This window comes from Falco biarmicus, chromosome 5 (genome assembly GCF_023638135.1).
Source record: "Falco biarmicus isolate bFalBia1 chromosome 5, bFalBia1.pri, whole genome shotgun sequence".
Lineage (NCBI taxonomy): Eukaryota > Metazoa > Chordata > Aves > Falconiformes > Falconidae > Falco > Falco biarmicus.
Window position 1 is genome coordinate 55,389,068 of NC_079292.1, and position 21,776 is coordinate 55,410,843.

General features: G+C 39.0%; 1 protein-coding gene across 1 annotated transcript in view; it reads left to right on the plus strand.

Annotated features, from left to right (window-relative positions):
* Positions 1-823: 823 nt before the first annotated feature.
* The window catches only part of IFT56 (intraflagellar transport 56), a 55,236-nt gene continuing 34,283 nt past the window's right edge, over positions 824-21,776 (plus strand). The window contains exons 1-9 of the mRNA XM_056341421.1: positions 824-931; positions 1,020-1,157; positions 1,555-1,647; positions 7,898-8,012; positions 15,143-15,192; positions 16,755-16,900; positions 18,169-18,340; positions 18,724-18,798; positions 19,943-20,045. Of these exons, the coding sequence (XP_056197396.1) occupies positions 929-931; positions 1,020-1,157; positions 1,555-1,647; positions 7,898-8,012; positions 15,143-15,192; positions 16,755-16,900; positions 18,169-18,340; positions 18,724-18,798; positions 19,943-20,045 (895 nt within the window). The 5' untranslated portion in view covers positions 824-928. The remainder of the gene's footprint in view (positions 932-1,019; positions 1,158-1,554; positions 1,648-7,897; positions 8,013-15,142; positions 15,193-16,754; positions 16,901-18,168; positions 18,341-18,723; positions 18,799-19,942; positions 20,046-21,776) is intronic.

Here is a 21,776-nt window from a genome sequence, read left to right on the forward strand (position 1 = left end):
TCAGGCAATATAAAAATGAAAGTTTGGGCAATTCCACTGCATGATGTTGCTCTGTAACTAGGAAAGATGTTTCATTTGCAGAAAACTGCATTGTCAGAGTCACTGCATGAAACAAGCTGTGCTTGAAAATGATCCAGAGGTGGCCAGAGAGATCAGCTGCTGTATGCAGTTAAATGTATACAAGCCACATACCTAACATTTTATGTTATGCTCTCCATCTTTATAACTATAGAGATATAGATTGAGTGGCAATGTTTACCAGAGAAGTATGAACACCTGTGGGATTCCCTCCCCACAGGGCTGTCAGGGGAGAGTGACCAACCCACCGAGCCCAAGGGCAGCAGCTCTCTGGTCAGCTGAAGCCGCTCTGGATCACCTCAGAGAACGAGGCGGGTTGCTGGCTACAAGCACATGAGATCCATTGTGGCATGCCAGGGAAAGCATTTTGGGATCGCACAAGTCTTATTAGGGGATGTTTAGGCAAAGGACCAAATGTGGGGAAAAGATGAGATCATGGGGGCTTGGGGAGGGCCCAGCCCGGGACACAAGACTGGGCGAGAGGGGCTGGTGACCTGCAAACCGATTGCTCGCCAGATGTTTCTGCGCCTAATCAGCGCAGTGTCACTTGTCGTCATGTGAAAACCCCATTTCTAACTGTTTTCCTGGGTGAGGGGACTCTGTCCTGCACGTGTCTCTGCGTGCAGGTTTAGCTGCCAGCAGCCAAAATTAAACCACAGGGCACTGGGGCCTGCGTCGCTACGGAGACCGCTGCCCGCTGCAGTGCAGCGGAACGTAGGGGGCGGCGCCAGTCGCCAGCCGGCGCCTCTTCGCCGCCGCGCTCAGGTCGGCGCTGCTGCCTTCCGCCGGCCCGCGGTTACCCTGGCAACGGCGCCGTCGGCGGAGCGAGGAGCCCGGGCCCGGCGGCAGGATGGTGAGTGGCGGCGCGGCGGGGGACGCGGGCCGGGGGAGGCCCCGCCGGGGCCCGGCTCTGACCCGGTTCCGCTCTGCTTTCTGCCCAGATGCTCTCGCGGGCCAAGCCGGCTGTGGGGGCTACCCCGCCGCCGGGGGACAAGCGGCGGAAGAAAGGGAAGAAGGTGCCGCAGCTGGAAGAGCTCCTGGCCCTGAGGGACTTCACCGGCGCGATCGCCTTGCTGGAGGTAACGGCCGCGGCGGGGCAGAGACCCCCGCCCCAGGGCGCCGCCGGCACCCTGACTCGCCCGCTCCCCTCGGGAGAGCGGTGCCGTCGCTGCCACGCCTGCGCTCGGCGGGGCGGCGGGGCGAGGGGAGCCCTTCACCCGCCCCGTGTCCCCCTCGCCCCGCGCCGCGCCCGTTAGGCCCAGCGTGGCAGCTTTTCCCCTCGCTTCGCAGAGCGAGGTTTGGGACGTGAGGGTTGCCTGTGCTTCCCTCCGAAATGCGAGGGCAGCTCCGCCTCAGTTGCGTCCACAGCTGTCAAACAATCGGTGATATAAGATGGCCTGGTATTACTTTGATTATCTGTGGGGTTTTATAAACTGTGTGATAGCTGACAAAATTCTTACGTTCTTCTCTATAAAGTTTAAACGGCACGTGGGTGAGCAGGAGGAGGATGCCGACCTTTGGATTGGATACTCTGCCTTTCATTTGGGTGATTACAAGAGAGCGCTGGAGGTAAGGTGGGGAAATCCTGCTCCCTGAGGTTGGAAATCAAGATGTGATAAAGTGATGACAACAGGAGGAAGATGTTCTATAACACGGCATGGTTCTGCTAGCCAGCTAAGGTACAAATGTACAGTAATAAGGCAGATGCTGTGGAAAGCAGTTTGGATTGGAGAGGAAAAAAGAAAAGGTATTTGCCTACAAAGATAGACCTTTTTTAATGTTACCTGCTGTCTGATTTAATACTAGGCTCAGTAGCGTAATTTGCTTTTTTATATATTGCAGTTCATATCCTAAATTTTTTATTCCCTTCTTGCACCTAGCTTTCCACAGTTTTGTTTTTCAGGTTTAGTTATGTCTTTGTTTTCATTGTGTAGCTTATCTGTAATATGCATGCTTTTTTCTTTAGAGGTTGATGCCTCTGGCCATTTAATGTACTTTATTGTTCCTCTTTATGTTTGCTTGTATTAAGTAATTCAATTAAATGAAACATTCTTATTTTCCAAAAGCTTTAAGTCACTAAAAGACATGTTGATTATTCAAATATGCATACATTTTTAATATTTGCACCATACAGTGCTGTTGTGTCTCAGTGTATGAGTCAATACGCAATTCCTTTTGTGTCCATTTATGTCTCCAGTGAAACTCTGTTGCCGCTGCCCCTGGGATCCCTTTATCTTCTCGGTTGTGCTAGCCTATTTCTCTGTAGAAGTCCTAAAAAATTTTTGTTGTTTGCCTTGCTCTGTACCTCCAAGGGCGGGAATCAGTGGAATCACACCAGAAAAGGAAGTGTTATGGAGTGGTAATGGTGATACCTACAAGGCTGCATATAAGCTAGTGAAGATTTGAAAACAACTCAGTCTGCCTGAATACTATTTGTCTCATTGCTGTATTCCTACAGATGTGAATTGCTGGGTCCTTCCAGTGCTGTATTATACCATTTAAGGCTTACTGGGTTTGGTCAATGTTAGCTGGGAGTGATCTCCATCATGATTCACTGTGAAGTATAACTGTGAAGTCTAGCTGGTTTTGCAGTCTTTTAATTTGCTTTTTTATGGAAGAAATATTAAAAACAGATGATCATTTAAAGTATTGACAGAAGAAAATAACTACAGAGAAACAGATTATGGAACAATGATATTTTCTCTCTTAGATACATTAGGTGTTTAACTGTAGTAATACATGGTCATGTGCACAAGTTTCATGTGAGGTGGAAATAGAATTTCAAAAGCTTCTGAGTAAGTTCAAAAGGCATTTTCCCCCTTAAAAATTGAAGAGGAAACCCGTTGGAGATGTTAGAAATGCTCAGTGAATCAAACTGACTATATGGTATAGACTGTAGAATAGTAGTATAGGACATAATAGTAACTTAATATCCATGTTTAGAGTTGTGGAATTTAAAGATTATGAATGTAACAATCAGTAACTGAAATTAATTTATATCTAGATGTTAGGTGTTAATAGGGAGTGAAAATTTGTATGCACATGAAAAATAGCTTGCAATTTCTTTGAAATAAATTCTACTTGGAACACCCAATAGGTGTTTTTATAGCCAGAGCAGATTTTAAATATTTCCTTCAACAAAAAAATAACAGCATTATTTATTTATTAGCGATTAGGTTTTGTACGTGGTTTGGATTCACCACTGGGTGATGCTGTTGATCCAGGCTTTTAAAAGCTGCAACATAGTCATCTTTTTCCCGGTTTTCTGCCGGAGTAAGGACAATAAAAGGTTTGCGTGCATGGTTTGTGGTTGATATGTATGTGTGTGTGTTTTAAGTGAGAGATCGCAGGCCCTATCTTTGCGAATTCATGACTGATCTTTTGCACAGTGATGAGTCCTGATAACTTTATCATTCTGTGGTGGCATATGGGAAATAAGCCTGTGCATCTCAACCTAGTTTCTTCTGGGACAGAACACTGTAGTTATAATTCCCAAGCCTGTAGTAATCAAGGGGAAGAGTGCTGACTGTGGAGGCTGAATTGCCTTCCAGTTGTCAGCTTCAAGATTGAAGTGTAATTCTGTATCTTCTCTGCTATGTTACTGAGGCATTGTTGCTGCATTCTCAAGGACAAATTCTTTGATTATCTGTAACCTCTAGATCTTGGAGCACTCTCTGGGGAGTGCCAGGAGCACTATCAGTAAAATACTATGGATAGAAGATTCTGTAGAATTCTCCAGAGTGACATTACACGCAATCGAAATGATTCACGCTCCTAAGTGCCTGCAAGTGACAACACATAGTCTGTGTCACCATATTCCCAGTTAATGGTTTGTATTCCATACACTTGATGAGGGTCTTCAGAAATTATACTGCTCAATAATCCTTTTATTTATAATTATACTTTTATAGTGAGCCAGGTGTGCTGTTTGCATGTCAACTTTTGGAGAGGCTTGGGAATTGAGGTGAGGTGGCCATCATCCACTACTGGAAGAAGGAGGGAAAAAATGAAAAACGCTCAGACCTCCAGCTCCAAGAATATCTTAAAGGAGAATGACAGCAAAATGTCTGGTACATTCACATGAAAGAATTTATATTCTCTTATCATAGGCACAGCAACAGTCAGGTATACTCTAGTAGAGTGCTAACCTCAGCTTCACTAGGGTCAGACTTTTCCCTTCTTAGTAGATAGATGCCTTTCTCAGAGGTTATGCCCCTGACACTGGTCTGGTGGGATCACCTCTACTGCTGTAAACCAATTTACAAATGGTACTGCACTAGATTTGACTCTTCCAGCAGCTGTGGTAGCAGTCCCTCCCTGGGGACTGTCTAGCATCCTTCACTGACAAATTGATTTTTACTAACACTGAGTGGCTAGTGTCTTCTGGGCATCACATGGCAACTAGAACTCCCATAGTGGGTGGCAGCATCTAATTAGTTTTCTGGAGTCTTCCATACCTACTATCCCTAATGGGGAAAAAAACCACCTGCCTTCCTGCCATGACTTGTTCATAAACCCTTCCTGAAGAATTTCCCAGTGTCACCCAAGGACCAGAATCAGAGCATCAGTCTAATGATTCTGTTTCTGAGCTGCCTGATCTTATAAACTGAAACAGCCGGGGCCTAAGAAAGGGAGGGTTATAAGACATGTTTGAGGTATGGAAAATTTAAGAGAAGTATTGGCAAGGGCAGGTGTGCTGCTAGGCTGCGTTCAAGGACAGGTTTCACGTTGGCATTCAGCACCCTCTGAATGGGCTTAAGCATACAGGATGGTGGCATGGTACAGCTGACAGACATGGTTGTGCCAGTTTGGCCCATCAGCTGCACACCTGAGAGCAAAGCATGATCCCCGTGCCAGAGCCTGCAATGCATTGTTTCTCTCAAGGTCTCACAAATGACAGCCAGGCATTCTGACAGCGTCTCCTATCTGCACCTACCTCCTAGTAGAGAAATCAGGATTCGGCCTCTTCACTGGACAGGACCTTCTGGCTACCCTGACTTTGCTTAGGATAATTTCAGTCAAATCGTAAATCATGAAAGGAATAGGGCTGTACTAGGGTAATGGTTAATCCATGAGCAGTATCTGGTCTTGTTTAAGTACTTTGCTGCAAATATGAGAATACAGGTACACTCAAGTTCCTGACAGCTGAAGCTAGAAAGTAGAAGATGGATTTTTGACTTCAGCCAGTTCTGTAGGCTTCTTGGTCATGACTTTAGCCAGGTTACAATGAGTATCTCCACTCTGAGCACCTCCTTTGAGTACCTATGGGGCAACCCTGTAGGCTGGCCTGTTTGTCGGCTCTTCAAGATGTGTTTATGGGTTTGGAGAATCCAGACAAGTCATAAGGGTATTGAGGAGAATCCTGCTAGCCTCAGTGTTGTCATTAGGTGTCCGTAGCTGTATGCAATCAACCTGGTAGTCTGCTTTTGAATAAAAGTGCATGTATCTTGTGAGAGGGGCACAAGGTACAGGAGGGTGAAATAGCAAGAAGTTGTTTTGCTCCTGGTTGACAAAAATATGCCACAGGTTGACTGTTGGGAATGCTTTTGGAGTATTTAGTTTGTTTGGTTTTGTTGGTTTTGGGGAAAGGAGGAGGGAAAACACTTGTGAAGTAGTCTTTGTGAGACTGATATTGAATGCATTTTAGTGAGGAAGGGGGCAACAGCACGTTGTCTGGGTTCATGGCCCAGAACTACAGAGTAAGGAGTACTAGTAGTCCTCATTTTTATTTACTGTGTTTCCATAGATTAGCACTGGTACTGCTAGAGCACTCTTTATTTATTGCTTGCTTTGAATGGCAAAGCCAGAACATGACTTGTGTTTATGCACTTTGTCTTTTCTAATTAATCTGCCTGAAGCCATAGCTGAAAGAGACCTTTGGGTGCATTTAATCTGAATGAATTTTGAAAGATTCCAGATGGTCCCAATAAACAGCAGCAGCCTGTCTCTCAGAGGTCCGTGACAGGCCTATGTCAAGATTTAACTGGCCTCAGTAGGAAAGGTTGGCCTCTATGTAAATATTTTATTTATTTATTTTAAATCTTCTTGAAAGACAGTGAGTCCCTGAAGTATTAAGACTGATCTGACTTTTAAGGGCATACCTTACCAATATCTTCTCTGTTTGGGACTGTAGTTCACTTTCACTTGGCAAGAGAAAAAGAATAAATTGTTATGTTTCCAAACTATAAACTTTTGTTGTCAGCATGTTTCTGTTCTTGGGATTCACTATCCTTTGGGCATAGCTTATGTAATCTAGTGCTGTATATACATCTGTGCCTTTCCCCCAGAGATAAGAAGTCTTACACCCACAGTGGCACAATCTGGTAAATTCTCACTAGGCAAAGGGAAATTCCAGTTCATGTGTTTGGAGGAAGAATACAGAGTCACCAAGGGGTTGTGTTGCTGGGAGGAATGAGAGGCTTATGGTGATTGGGAGTGTGTGGATGGCATTCTTTCAGCCATCTTTCAGGTCTTGTTAGAACCTTGCACGACCCTGCCTGCTTTGCTTTATGCTGCCTGTTGGACATGACTGGATGGAGACCAGGAACAGCAACACGAGGCACTTCCACTGGGAAGGTCCTTTGTAATAATCATCAGAAACCTGACAGAGGGGAAAAAAAATGGCATGGCGAGGTTTCCCTGCCTCTGTTTACATTTCTATTGTTATGCAGAGAAAGGATCTTTATATTCAGGAATATCACTGGTAGCTGCAAAGTTTTTTCATTAAAAAGAAGTGGATAAAAGGATTGAACTGTTAAGTTTTTACCATTTCACAAATAACAAGAAATGAAGCAGTTTATGTGGCAGTATTAAGGCATATGTAATGAATGCAAATGAGTAAGAAATATCAGAATATGTTAGCTAGTGGTTTTCTATAGCTGTTGGCTGTAAATCTTAAAATGGGAAATTATGAAGTTATGTTTAGTAATATTTACTGTAGTTATGTCTTTGTCTATTGGGAAATCTTGAATTTGCCCAATACTGACTTGTAGGCTTGTGTTTTAATGCAGCAGTGTCCAAACAATTTTGATCACGCACCCCTATCAGTAAAAAATTTTCAGGCACACACCCCCAGTATACATACATATATATATTTATAAATTATATACGTGTACTACTGTAGTAATATATTATGTAATTATAAAAAATACACAAAAATAGAAATTAAAAAAGGATGAGATAAAGATGGAATAGATGCTATTTTAAAAGTACTTATTTTGGTTATTAATGTTACAAATTTTTTTTTTCCCTGCACCCAATGGTATTGTTTTGCTTAAGTGCTAGTGTGTGCACACCTGACTTTGGAGACCACTGTTTTAATCTATAAAAAATATGCTATCTACAAGTTTATAAAAGCATGTTTAACACTTGCCTCAGTAAGTATTCACAAAGATTTCCCTGGCGTTCATGGTTCCCAGGCTTTGACTAGAGGAGTTAGAAAAACATCAGAGGAGACTGAGGAAAAGCTGGTTGTGTTGATGCCTTTATAACTTTAATATATGAAACTCTTTAAAAAAAATATATGTAATTTTAATATAAATATAACTTCAATATTGACAGAATTCATGCTTTTACAGTGAAGATTTATAGCAGTGCTTGTCCCTGTTGTCTGTTCTATTGCTGTAAACAAAAAAGAGCTAGGGACATATCAGATTAAAATGTAATAGTTTCATTGTGAGAAGTGCAATGAACGTGAGGATAAGTAAATTGATCTAAATAATTTAATAATATGTTGTAAAATGGTGGGAGAAAGAATGATATTTAATACAATTTGTGCTATTACACATTTTTAAAAAATCAACCTTCTCTTCTGTTGCAGGAATATGAAGCCTTAACCAAACAACCAGCTTGCAATCCAGATGTTTGGGTGAACCTTGCCTGTACATACTTCTTTCTGGGGATGTATACGCAAGCTGAACAAGCAGCCTTGAAAGGTGAGATATAAGTCTCTGATGGAAAGGACTACTTGTTGACTTAAACACTTAGAGTGATTTCCAAAGAAAAGTATTCAATGCTGCTGCTTTTTTTTTTTTTCCCATAAGAATAAAGGATACTTTTGAGCAAAGTTTTTTAGTTTGGGGGTTTTGTTTGGTTTCTTTTTTTCTTTCTTTTTTTTTTTTTTTTTCATTTTACATGAGAGTTGTGATGCAGTTTGTTTCCTAAAAATACCTTGGGCAGGTGGAGCAGCTGGCACTGAAAATGAAAGAAGCATCTGGAAAATAATTTTAGTTATTAATTTCTAAAAGCAAATCCAGCATATGTTGACCAACAACAAAAAGTTACTTTTCGATTGATTCCATATTTCTGAGCCAGTGCAGATGAAGCTAATCAGCCTACTGAAATTATCAAAAAATAAGCATCTGAGAGAGTTCATTATTCTCTCTGATGTGGACAAGAACTCTGTTTATGCAGTTTGAGTGACTTATTAGGTGGTCTAGTTGCCTTCTAAGTCAGATATTAAATATCTGGTTCTTCCAGGCGTGGAGTTCACTGCAGTGACATTGTTACATTCTACTTTAATCTGAAGGTGCATTTAAAGAAAAGGAGTAGAGATGAGATTCCAAGGCAATTTCTACTGCCTAAAAATGTTTCTACAGTTTATTTTGTTATCCATCGCTTTATATTTATCTTAGTGATTTATGTTTTTTCCTATAACCATAGCATCTCACTGCTTTCTAAGTAGAATTAATAGTGGTGATGTTCTCAGTCAACTTCTGACTCTTGCCTTTTTAGGATAAAAACTCTTACTGAAGTGTGGATTTTCTCTTTTCATTCTTTCTTTAGTCTTCTAGTCTTGGGCTGAAAATAGGGTGCGGAGAAAATAACCGTGTACTTTCTGCTACTGTGGAGGAGTGCCCTTCAAAAAGGACTGTTCTGTAGTGGTTTTTTAGAAATAATTAGATTCCTGTATCCCTTTAAAATCATCTGAGAAGTCATGCTGAGCTCGAATCTTGAAACTGGGAATGTTTTGTTTCCAACTGTAAAAAAAAAATCATGCGGAGCTTTGTGATCTGTGTTGTCCAAAAAGTGTGTAAATTTCTAATATTTACAGATAATAATCTCTAATATACCACAAATTTGATCTTTGGTGATTACAGTCCAGGACTTGAACTGGGATCTAAAAATAATTGGGCAATAGAGCTTGAGGTGTCAGTGTGACCTAAACCATGGGGGAAGCAAGCGGTTGCATCCTGTACCAGTTGGAGTCATTGCCATCAACTTCATATCATGTGAATTACAATAATCCATTCTAGAGATGACAGATACACATCTGGGCATGCACCTTCATTACTTTATTAATTGTGAACTGGAAGTGAGGGACAGTTAATTTTTTTGTGCCACCTCAGATTTGTTTGTAGTAGCATGGTGAGTGGCAGGGTAGGGGGTGCAGTTAGTGGTACTCAGGTGCTGGAGGCAAGGGCAGGAATGTTGAGAAAGGAGTGCAAAATGTCAGGAGTGTAGCAGAGGGTGTATTTTGCCTGAATTCTTGCATACTGCTTGCTGTTTGTTGCTGCAGTTATGCTAAGCCCCTGAAAGTAGTGTAGTGCTAAAGCAAATGAGAAAGAAATAATTTATTTTCAGCTATAATTCTGAATTTCTACAGTCATAGAGTCTGTATGTGAAAGGGAACACAAATGTCAGCTAGCTTTCTGGAATAGGTTTTCTAACACAAACATGTAAATATCTAGAAATCAAATAGAAGTTCCTTCTTGCAATGTACTGTTGCTGTTGCTTAAGAAAATTATTAACTGTCTGAGGAAAAATATGCAGGATACTTAAAAATTAGGAAATTAGCGTTAAAAGCCATGATGTAATTACTACATTTCATACAGATATATAGTCTGCAATCTCCAGTGGAGCAAGGTTTTACATTTATTTTATAATAGATGTGAGGTATTCTTTTAGCTTGTTGTTACTTAATTAAAACTTCAAGGTACACTTTCTCAGGAAAGAATAAATCTGTGTATCAGAAGTCATATAAACCAGAATTACTGCAAATATAACCTAAGTAGTAGAGCAACACAGCAATAAAGAAAAATCCTTCTTTGAACTTTTTTCATTACAGTTGTATTTTACCTCCTCTAGGCTTTCTTCCAAATTCCTTTCAGATATTTTTGGCTTCTCCTTTTTCCCTGCTGTGCCCTTACATGACAGTTACTAATGTTCCTGGATCCAAGGTGAAGGTAGAGTTACTTTAAGTCAGCTACTGTTGTCTCATAGTCATCCCATAGTGAAGCTGCCAAGTGATAGGTTGTTTTGTTTACTCCTTTTGCATCCGTGCTCTCATATATTGGCTGAATGTGTTTTCCATGCTGTGTGCTAGCCCATCTAGTCTTGGGAGAATGAGACTGAAAGTCATCTTCTTGGTTTAATACATAATATTAGTAAAAATTTAAAAAAAAGTACTAAAATATTAGTAAAGTACTATTTTTTAATTATAAAATTATAAAACCAAATAATCCTAGGTTGCATTCCCAGTTCTTGTGCCTTGCAAAGCACAAGGACCAGAAACTCAGCACACTTGCGTGGTGATCCTGGCAACCAATTCCTAGTGCTCTTGGAAGCCATGGGCTAGCACTGCATTAAGAAAAACAGAAGAAATTACAGCATTCTTTTAAACCACAAAGTGTGCACATAAGTAGGCTGCAGTTAAATCTGTTATGAAAAACAGTCTTTTTAGGATAAATGGAATTTTACAATTAAATTTAAGATTCATCCACATACAGGGTTGTGTTGCTGAACCACTCATTAAAGTTCTTTCCCCCCCTCCTTTTTTCTTCCTTCCTTCTAACTTCCTTTCCTTTCTCCCTCCCTTTTTTTGATGGACAAAGCTTTGTAATTACTTCACTTCTTCACAGCTCTGTGTGTCAGATCTGAATGTGGTTTAACTGAACAGACATACTTCTCATTTCACAGCTTATACTGGAAGGAGCAATATTGTACAAAAACAGAACAGAGATGGGTTAGTAAGAGCAATGACATTTTCCAAACCATTTTTGCTTATGTATGTCCTAATGTTTACCAGGTGTCAGATAGCTGTCACTGCTGAAAATGTGCAGTTATAAGTGGGCATGGAAAAGTTGCTGGGTTTTCTTTTTCTTTAGACTGCATGTTCACCTACATGCAAAATTATCTGCTTTCTCTGTGTACTATATTTCTTGAGAACAGTAGTTCATTTTCATTGCATTTTAGCTGTGGTTTTGAAGCAGCGGAGTTTGATATATGGAATTTTCAACGTGCTCAAGTGCAAATATCAATTTAAACATATTTAAACTTTAAAAGCTATTAACCTTATTTGCTTGGTTTGCTTTTTGAAGTATAATGGAAGCTACACAACAGGAATAATTGATAGGTTTTTGCTTCAATAATCTTTAACTTACTATGCTTAGGCATGACTGAAATGAGATGTGTCTGTATATGGTAAGTAACTGAACATAGCTGAACTGGCTTTTAAGTGTGTTAGAAATGGAAAGTTTCAGTGAATGCTCTCTGTAAATTTCATTCAAGAAAATTCTGAACAGTTGAGCTATTCAAGTGTGTGTAAGTGCAAACCTCGCTATTGGACCATGGTTTTTCCGAGCACTTTTCCAATACCCTTGCATCTTCCCTCCACCAGTGAGACTGTGGTTCTGAAGCACAGAGGGCTTTGTTCAGCTACTGTATTCAGGTGGGCAGGGTGCTGTTTCTCAGGAACAGGAGAATAAGTTTGCCTGTGCTCATATTTTCTGTGCTGTCAGGCTGGAGCTTTCTCAACCCTGTTCCATTCCTACCAGCACCTGCTATGTGTGTTTAAGATGTGCTCTACATCTGTTAATGTGTGAAGTGCTGCCATAGCATATGCATTATGCCTGCTGGATGGGTCTTCTTAATGTTGGATGCGTGACCAGCCCTGCCTTGCACTCTTATGAGAGGAAAAAAATGCCCAATTTTCCATGACTGTTTCATTATCTTACTGCCTGTGGCAGCAATATGAAACCCACTAAGACTCTGAGCTGCCATTTCTAGTGAGCTTAACTTTTTGTTTAACAATTAGTGAAGGTAACTCTCTTCACTCTTATTGGAGCTGTTTATTATATCTTAATAAATACTTCAATAAGTCCCTGTTCAGTGTCAGCACATAAAAATATACAGAACACTTTTAAGATCAGTGTCAAACTATGACTTTAGTGCCTGGATCATCAGCAACTGATCATGACAAACATTCTAGCATAGGAAGATCAGTGTGTTTCCTAGCTGGAGGAGATACATCCTATCCAGCTACCTCAGTGATGTCTTCAGCACAAGATCAATATTAGACCTGGAGCAGGGTGCAGTTTGATGCTGTGCAGCATTGTGATCGTGTTTGTTATGATCACTAGATTGCTTAGTACTGATTTTAAAAAACAATAAAAATATGTACAGTCATCTTCTTGAAAAAGTAGCACAGGGTAAGATTGTGCTTCCCTGTGGCACTAATAGGTCTGTGACAATGAAATTCAGTAGCAGCAAAGAGTAATAAAGGTACAAGCCTAATGTCCCTTAAAGTCATTATCTCTGATAAGACAGTTGTATCACTTCCTGCTCCAGTGATTGACAACAGTTTTATCCAATATTCGTAACTAGATTCTTTCTGGAAACTAATCTGACCTTGTTCATGTTTCCTTGTCTTCCTGAAAAAATGCATTTGGCACTGGGAGAAAAGAAACTGCTGATATTGAATGCTTCCATGGTTCTGTGTACTATATCGACAGGACTACATTTTTTGGGGTTTTGACCCTCTCCTGCTCTGGCTAACATTAAGTAGAAGTGTCTTATTTTAAAGAATATCAAATAGATAGCATCATATAATATCTTATGAAGCAGGACATTTTGTCTCCCTCCATATATCCATGCACACCACCAGAATGCAGGTTTCATCTTTTGCCTGTAAATTACATGTAAGATAATGTGGACTAACCCTCCAGCTTTTGCCAAGAAGTAAATAATAATTTTGATGTCGGATCAGATGCTAGGTTTGCAAAGGCAGCAGTGCAGTCATTGGTTGACCAGTGAAACAAGAATACCTCAGTTTAGGTTCTTGAAGGGAGTATTGCTTGCAAGTCACAATTTGCACAGTGAAATTAATGCTAAAACCCATTTAAAAAAAAAAAAAAGGAAACAAAACCTACTCAAAAAAGGAACACTGGTGTCTTTACCCATAGTGCTGTGATTATACAGTATGTTATTTTCGCTGTAAACCCCACAATCTGTCCTGCTTGTATTTTTGGAGTCTTTGATGACCAAATGTTTTGAATTGTGAAGGGTGGTTGTGGTTGGTTGAAGTTTTACAGAAAAGCACATGTGGGGTCCGTGTGCAACCCTTCTAAACTTTGACATTAAAACGTATCAATTAATGCTGGGGCACATGTGGAGTTACCACAGTATCGTTACTGACAACATTTGGAAGAACATGCATTTAAATTAAGGGACTCTAACTTCCTAATTCAATGAATTAAATTGTTTCTAGAATGCACTGTCATGTTAGTTGTACACTTACTGCTTATACAATATACAGATTGTAGATCAGAAAAAAAACTTTCTGTTCTTTAATAATTAGGCTAATGAGAATTCCCACATGTATCCTAGATTGAAGACCATTTAGCTTAACAACTTGATGCTCTGTAAGTAATACCTTGCAAGGTTGTTAGGTTTGTGAGAACACTGTCATACTGCCTTTGCCTTTTGGGACTTCTGTATTGTAGCAGTTCTTTAAAGATACAGTTCACTGTCCCCTTTTTTTCTAGGAATATTGTTAAATAACATAGCTTGGGAAGGAGGAAAAGGGAGAAATAATTGCTGTGTCTATCAGAAGTAGGTGGGCAGCCTTATACTGCCAATATGATGACAATGACCTGGGTTTTGGCATTGTCCACTGTGTTATAAAGTTTTCTTACTATGTGGAGAAAGAGTAAGTCTGGAAATCTCTCCCTAAATTGCTTTAAAAAAAAATAATCTAACTTACTACTAGAAAATTCCATCTTGGAAGGAGGGAGGGAAGAGGTTTTGGTGGTTTGAGCCCTTTTTCATGGTTTAGGATGTCAGAAGAATTATAGCTTTGTGTTACAGGCCACTGCTTTGCTAACTCTGCACTTTTGTGGCCTCAAACACAGCAAGTAATTCTGCTTTTTGTAAAGATTCCATGTACATCCTTTCTGTGGAACACAGGTTGCCAGCTGGTTGGTCTAAGCAAGAATGAGAGTGCTCATTAACTGAGTAAGCTAAAGAAAATACAGGAAACAAGGGAAGTCTTTTTGGAAGATTGCTTGCAAAAGAAATTAATAGCTTTGTTGGACGAGGACCTTTGTCACTGTCAGTGAAGCTCAAGGCTCTCTCTAGTGACTTAAAGCTCTACAGTTAACAATTTGTATCATATGGAATGAGTTAAATGGAATTTCTAATCCTGCTAGAGCAAGAAATTTCATGAACTTTGTGGCTCTGGAAAGGAGGTGTCTCCCTTATATTTCTTGCCATATCTTAGTTTGAATCTTACCTGCTCTGACTTTCATGTGCCTTTTGTTCCGAAGGACAGAAGAAATATTAGAACTAAATATAATATAATGTGCATACATAACAGCAATGGGTTTATGCAGTGCACTGAAAGTGAAAGGTTCCTAGAATTATGAATCACAACTGACTTCAAACGTGACACGTTGTAGAACGAGCCTTGATTGTGAGTTTATCTGTTGTTGCTATTTATTTTGTAAAAAATGCTATACTGTATGTTGCAAAAAAACCCAGGGAATTATCCAGAAGGCCCTGCAGGGAAATAATAATGCAATTCATAAAAGTTTTAAGGTTCATGAAAGACAGCGGCCAATGAAAAGTTATTTTCAACAGGAAGCAGGAAGGCCTTTAAACTGCTCTAAAATTGGTAGAACCTGCCCCAGGGCATGATCTGCAAAGGCTGTGTCAGTGAAGAACTGTACTTGGGCTATTAATGAAAGAATATGGGTGCATGCATATCTACTGAGAAAGCGAGTTAAAAATAAAGAAGAGACATCCTGAGTTGTTCTTTGCAGCAATATTTACTGAATTTTCCTTTCAGCACCTAAAAGTCGTCTCCAGAACCGTTTACTCTTTCACCTGGCACATAAGGTATGATGTATTTTCTTCACTCATACTTTGTTTGTTTTCTTTTCAGTTTGGTAATGTGTAATTTATGCTGGCAACCTGGCAGAATAATTAAAATGTCTGTGGTGGCAGGAGAACAAACATTTTCGGTAACCACGCTACTGTATTAAAATGTGGAGGAGAAAGTAAGTGTGAAAACATGATCTCAGAATAGATGCCCTCAGCATGTACGTAAGGAAAGTCTCACCAACGCAATTCACATAAGTCATACAACAGGAACCTGATGGTATTTTTGATCACGAGGAACCTGGAACTTGAAGACAATCAGAAATGTATAAGCCACTATTTTTATTTTTCTTTGAAGTATACCAAGTTTTCCTGACTTGTTGCTGTCTTATACCTAGCAATTTGACCAAAACAGTCTGTCTGCTATTACTGATCCTCCGAAGTCATTCAGTATCCAAGATGTCATGTTGTTTATAGCAAGTTTACTTTAATTTCAGCAATTGAATATTTGTTTCACTTACCACACATAGCTATCTTCCCTTAAGTTTGGGGTTGTACCATCCTGTGTTATTAAGTATTGTGCTACTGAAGAGACTGAGTTGGAAGAATAAATCCTGAATGTTAGCTTTGATGACAGATTCTCTTTACTTATATCTCTGTTAACAGAGAAATCTTAAAACATTTTTGTAGCAGCACTGGCACTTACAGATGTCTGTGATAAAGAGAAGTTGAATAATACCCAGTTCATCAAGTTAGTCTTTGGAAATAAAGGGGTTTACAAAACTATGAAGCCCATTGCCTTTAGTTCTGTTAAGCAACTTCTCTTGCCTTTGTACTGGAGTATCATTTTGTGACCGGCTTAGAGGGAGGAAAAGAATTTGAAGAAAACTGAGCAGATAGATAAAAACAAATAGATAAGATAGAATTTGTGTGTAAGAGAAATTCATAATTACTGTTGAATCAACAGAATCAGCAAAGGGAACCACTGGAATAAGTGATTTGAGTAGAATGATTAGGTGAATAGCCTCAACTTTACTATTGTAATACAAATATAATGGTTATGTTTAACTCTGCTCCTTGTTTTTATCTTTGTATGTGTGTTATGTGTTATACAGCAATGCTTTTAACAACAAACCATTTATTTAAAGAAACTGGAATTCTAAGGTGCTGATTAAAGAGAATTTGTTAGTGCTGTAAAGAAGTTTTGTGAAAATTAGTGCTTGCATGTTGGCAAGTCTTGTAATTTTCTGCTATCCATGAGAAGTAAGATTTGGATCTACAAACAGCAGAATTTCTGCTGGCTCAAATAATAAAAGTCAAATCTTGTGTTGCAAAATTCTGTTTGTGAAATAATTAATTCAGCTGTTTCCCCTCTTATCCATCAAGGCATGTGACATGTAATTATGTCTAAATCGCATCTTAAAGGAAAATGTATACTTAGTTGTAGCCTCACGTAACAGAGGTTTTCCAGATGTTTAATATGCATCACCTGCTGTTTGCCAACAAGGACAAAACTAAACCATCGAATTAAAATGTTTTTCTCACTGAACTCTTCTGAGAATGTGTCACACTCTTTTTAGTTCAGCGATGAGAAGAAACTGATGAGCTCTCACCAGAATCTGCAAGACATTACAGAAGATCAGCTTAGCTTGGCATCTATCCACTACATGCGGTCCCACTACCAAGAAGCCATTGATATCTACAAACGCATTCTTCTTGATAATCGGTGGGCATCTCTACTCTAAACCTTAAAGCAGTGTCTCTGATACTGCTGGTATTTGAATTCCATTTAGTTGCTTGGTTTCTGAAATTAGGAATTTCCTCCAATTACTATGTCTCTTTCCCACAGCAAAATGTGCATGCTGCAGCCCTTTCAATTTTGTTCATTGCAAAGCATTATAGAAAAATGCATGTTTAAAAAGAAGTCTGCTCTCTGTTGCTTTATTTTAGTGATATTTTTGTGTAATTCATTCTGAGATCTTTTTTTATTTCATTGCTTACTTCTGAAATGATACGTGGTTATGTAGCTGCTTTGTCTTCTTTCCACTTTGATGTCCAGTCTGATGATCCTTGCTTGTGATTATTGACTTCTCCTTCACCTTTCTGAGAGTTCAGTTCATAAGTTTTACAGATAATTCCTTGCATTCCTTTAAGCCTGAAATTCTTTCCATTTCTATTTATCCTGCTATGACACTTGTTGATGATTATTCCTATCATATTCTGTAAGTTTTTTTAGTTCAGAATTTAACAAGGAGCAAATTGAATTCTTACATGGCTGGAAGTATTGTTTAATAAAATAGAAACTAATGTCCCAGACTACATAGCTGTCGTTTAGCAGTAACTTCTCTTGAATGCTTTGGAAAAGCCCATCATAATGTATATAAGTATGTCATGTAATGCTTGCAGAAGAGATTTTTAAATTCCAAGTCCTGTAGAAGCAATCACTCAAAACTAAATGAGTAACCTTCTAACAATTACCCTTTTACTCACTGTTTCCACAAATGCCTGTCTTAATTCTGTGTCTAGTTCTTCTGGCTTGATAGCTTGTAATGGCAAGGATTTTTCTAAAATAATTGTACGGGGTGTAAGATAATAAGATCCATTAAAATATTTTCAAAGTTTTATGTGCATATTAAATGTCTTTGCATCTATCGCATAGAAAATCCTGTTCTGCAAGGCCAAATACAGTGCTCATGTTCTGTATATTTCCTTTGTGTGAAGTTGTCACCATTTCCCAGATTTGCGAACCAAAAGTTATGTAGGTGATTCTTTAAAGCTGAAGTAGCTGCCATTGAAAAAAGTAATGCAAATCTGGATCTGTGCAGTCCTAGCTAACTAGAGCTTTAAAAGCTCTAAGCATTTCTCAGAAACCCCAGTTTTGTTGTGCTTGTAAAAGATGTATAGACCTGTGAGAGCTTTATCACTGATGTTAATGTTCTGTAGTATAACTATCTGGTGGGATTTAAATGTTTTCTTTAATCCTTTTTCCTGCAGGGAATACCTGGCTCTGAATGTATATGTGGCCCTATGCTATTACAAACTGGACTACTATGATGTATCACAGGAAGTGCTAGCTGTTTATCTTCAGCAAGTTCCTGACAGCACCATTGCTCTTAACCTTAAGGCTTGTAATCATTTTCGACTTTACAATGGGAAAGCTGCTGAGGTATCTATCAGACAGCCCTTCAGTTCACTTTTATTTTCACTGAAAATTCTGTACAGGTTTCTTTTCCTTGTTATCTGTCTTAATCAGTAACATTGATAACGCCCTTTATCTGGTCATTGTATCCTTCTCTTAGGAATGTCCCCATTTCAGTTTCCCTGGTACTAAGCACTTCACATCTGTGCACAGTGGTCTTAGTTTTCCCAGTTAATTTTTGACCTTGTGTCTATCTAAAGTTATCACATAGAAGTGGGAAGGCAAAAATCTTTCAGTGATCCAGCACTGCTGGAGATGTCTATCAGCTTTGGGGCTCATATGAAGCTCCATTTATGCTTCTGTGCTTTTTTAGTTTTGTGTTTAAAAATTTGGAATATATGTAATTCCAGGCAGAGCTCAAGAACTTGACAGACAGTGCCTCATCGTCTTTTGAGTTTGGCAAGGAGCTCATTAAGCACAATCTGGTGAGTAATGTATTTCTCAGATTTAATACAAACTGCACTCATTTGTAGAGCTTTTCTTGATGATTCATAAAATGGAATATTTTGGGAATTGCAGACCCAGTTGAATCTTTGCTGCCATATAAGTCCTATTCCAGAAATCCTACCTGTAGAATCAATGTGCCATCAAGGGTATTTTGTTTCCCTGTCAGTTTGAGACTCTGTCAAGAAAATAATAATGCTGTTGCTTTTACTTCCAAAGGCATATTAAAATAACTTATGTCCTGTAAGAATACCTTTGCAAGATATTTTGTGGAGCCCAGTCAATAAGGACACTGTAGAAACAAGTCATAATGCATGACCCCGTACTCTTATGGGGAAATGGCCTTCATCCAAAAAGTACTTAACAAGGGGTTCCTAGGGAAAAAGGTGCTGATAAAAGCTAAAATACTTGTGTGTTCTGCAGTAAAAGAGTCATTAATCACCTGTTAATTTTCCCTGCAGTTGTATTATTGGTTTGTTGATCAAAGGGTAACAGTAGATTGCTCTTATTTAACGATGAGCAGTTGCTTGCCCTTGGTTTTTCAAGAGTAGTCACCACAAGCTAATGTTTTCTTCCATAAGAGTTAAAACTCCTTTCAAACTGGACTTTTCTAAGTTAACATTCTTTATTTTGAATGTGGGTCTTTTTGCTAGTGGTTTATTGAATAAGTATGTTAGATTTTCTTGGAGGAACTGTCATATGAAACTGAAGTATAATTGACTGCTCCTGATCATTTTAGGATCTTGTGGCATTCTAAATAAATGTAGAGTTGTTAACCTAATTTTTTCATATGAGTACATCATAAGCAAATTTTAGTTCTGTATGTGTTTCCCTCGCTTTTGTTTTAGACTATATTATTCTTTAAAATCTTTGACAGGTAATCACTCCTTTGAAGTGTTGAAAGCTGAAGTTAATTTTTACTGATGGATTAAATACTTAATATTCTTCAGAATAAAGTTTCTTCACACATCACAATTCTGTAGTTATATTAAAGCAAGGATTATGCTAATGCCAGTACCACTGACCTTTTCTTACTGTTCACATAGGAATTTAAGGATTCATTTCCTTGAATTAAGACATCATATGTTGATACACAGTTATCAATAATGCTGCTTTTCTCTGCAGGTGGTGTTCCGAGGAGGAGAAGGGGCTTTACAGGTCCTGCCTCCTCTGGTTGATGTTATTCCTGAGGCAAGACTGAATCTTGTGATTTATTATCTGCGGCAAGGTAAATACACCTTTCTCTGTCTATTTCACAGCTTCAGGGATGATATTAATTTGCCTGATCTCAACTGACTATTCAATGAAATGCTTATTTTTCCTTGCAGTAGAATGTAATTTATTTCATTTTCTGTTCCTCTGGAAAATAGTGATGTAAGAGTTCCCATGGCTTGCAGAGAAGTGCTTTAATTGTGTGCAGTCAAATAAATCTACTTTAGCAGGGTACTGGAGGTTCTTGGGTTGTATGAGATGGCTTTGGAGATGGTGGTGCTTATATGTTTATAGCTAGCGGGCCTCTCCTGCCTGAATATGTGAGAATGGTATATGTCCTTTGAAGGCAAGAACAACTGTTTCTGTAAATAGGGCACAAACTGAATATGAGCCAAAGAGACTGTGAACAAGACACTTTATTCCAAATCTACTTTACAACTCATAAAGAATGCAGGTAGGTAGCCAGGATCAGTTGGACAGGATTTTCTACTTGTTTCTCCCTAGTTGGCTGGTTCCTTTGAATTTTGTCTGAGTTGAGTTTCAAAGCTGTTCCCGTTCTCCCATTGTGTTCCTTTATTCAGTAGTGGCTTGACTGGCTGAGTGATGAGTAGGTATTAACTGCACTCATCTAATATGGGGAGATGTGATGATTACTTTTCCATTGCTTTATTATAAGCCTTGTCTTCTGTCACCTTTTAAAGATGACAAAGTATGTTTAGATGATCAGAGCATCTGAAAGCAGAAAAATGTCTTTTCTTACATTTTAAATAAAATCCATGCCTGCGATTATTTTTTTCCCCCAAAATGTTGAAAAACTACCTGGAAAAAAGGAGATACATTCTGCTGGCGGAAGTCAGTCACACCAACTTTATATTCTTTGCATCTCAGTAAGTTCATCAGAGAATCTGAGCTTATGTAAACATAGTAAAGCTCTGTGAGCTTTTTTATGTGATTGACTTTGAGTTTCAGATGCTGATTCTGAGTAACTTCTCTATGATTTGTAATCAACAAGGTTGGCGAGATTTAATCTTTGTAGTTGGAATAAGTTCTCTTGGTGCTCAGCTGTATCCAGGACTGCTTCTTTTTTCTGCATGTGCAATTGAAACATTGCCTCATCGTTTCAGCTCAACTCAAGACTGTGACAGATTTTAGAATATACCACTACTGGTGACTATTAGTGGTTATAGAAATTCTTGTGACTAATACTGTGCAATAACATCTCAGTCTGACGCAGCTGATCTGCATACATCATAGTCTTCACAAAATATGGCAATTCTATCCCTATGGGTTTTTTTTTGATAGTAGAGAATGACAGTAAGGTTATTTAAATTTCATCATGGTTGAAAATTAGATATATATTCTCAAGTAAATTCAAATGGTCACAATTGTATATTAATAATAGTTCACCTGCTTTATATTCTATAAATTTATAGAGTTCTAGGTAAATAACATCCCATTGTTATCCCAAGTCTGGGTTCCTTACCGGTGTGCAAGAACCAATCCACACACAGAGCTGAGTTACTTGTTTAATGTGTGTCTGCACAGAGGTGGGTGTTAGGTGGTAATCCACAAAGCTAGCCCACCTTTTAACAAGTGGTAAAACTTTTTATAAACTTTCAGTCACACTTAATTCTCATTGGTTGCTGCTAGCCTCCTGTCCACTTAAGGTACAGGACTTTTTTTTTCACCACTAGTGTTCTGTGGGGAGGGGGCTTTGTTAGTAGAGAGCCCTCTTTGCTCAAAGGTG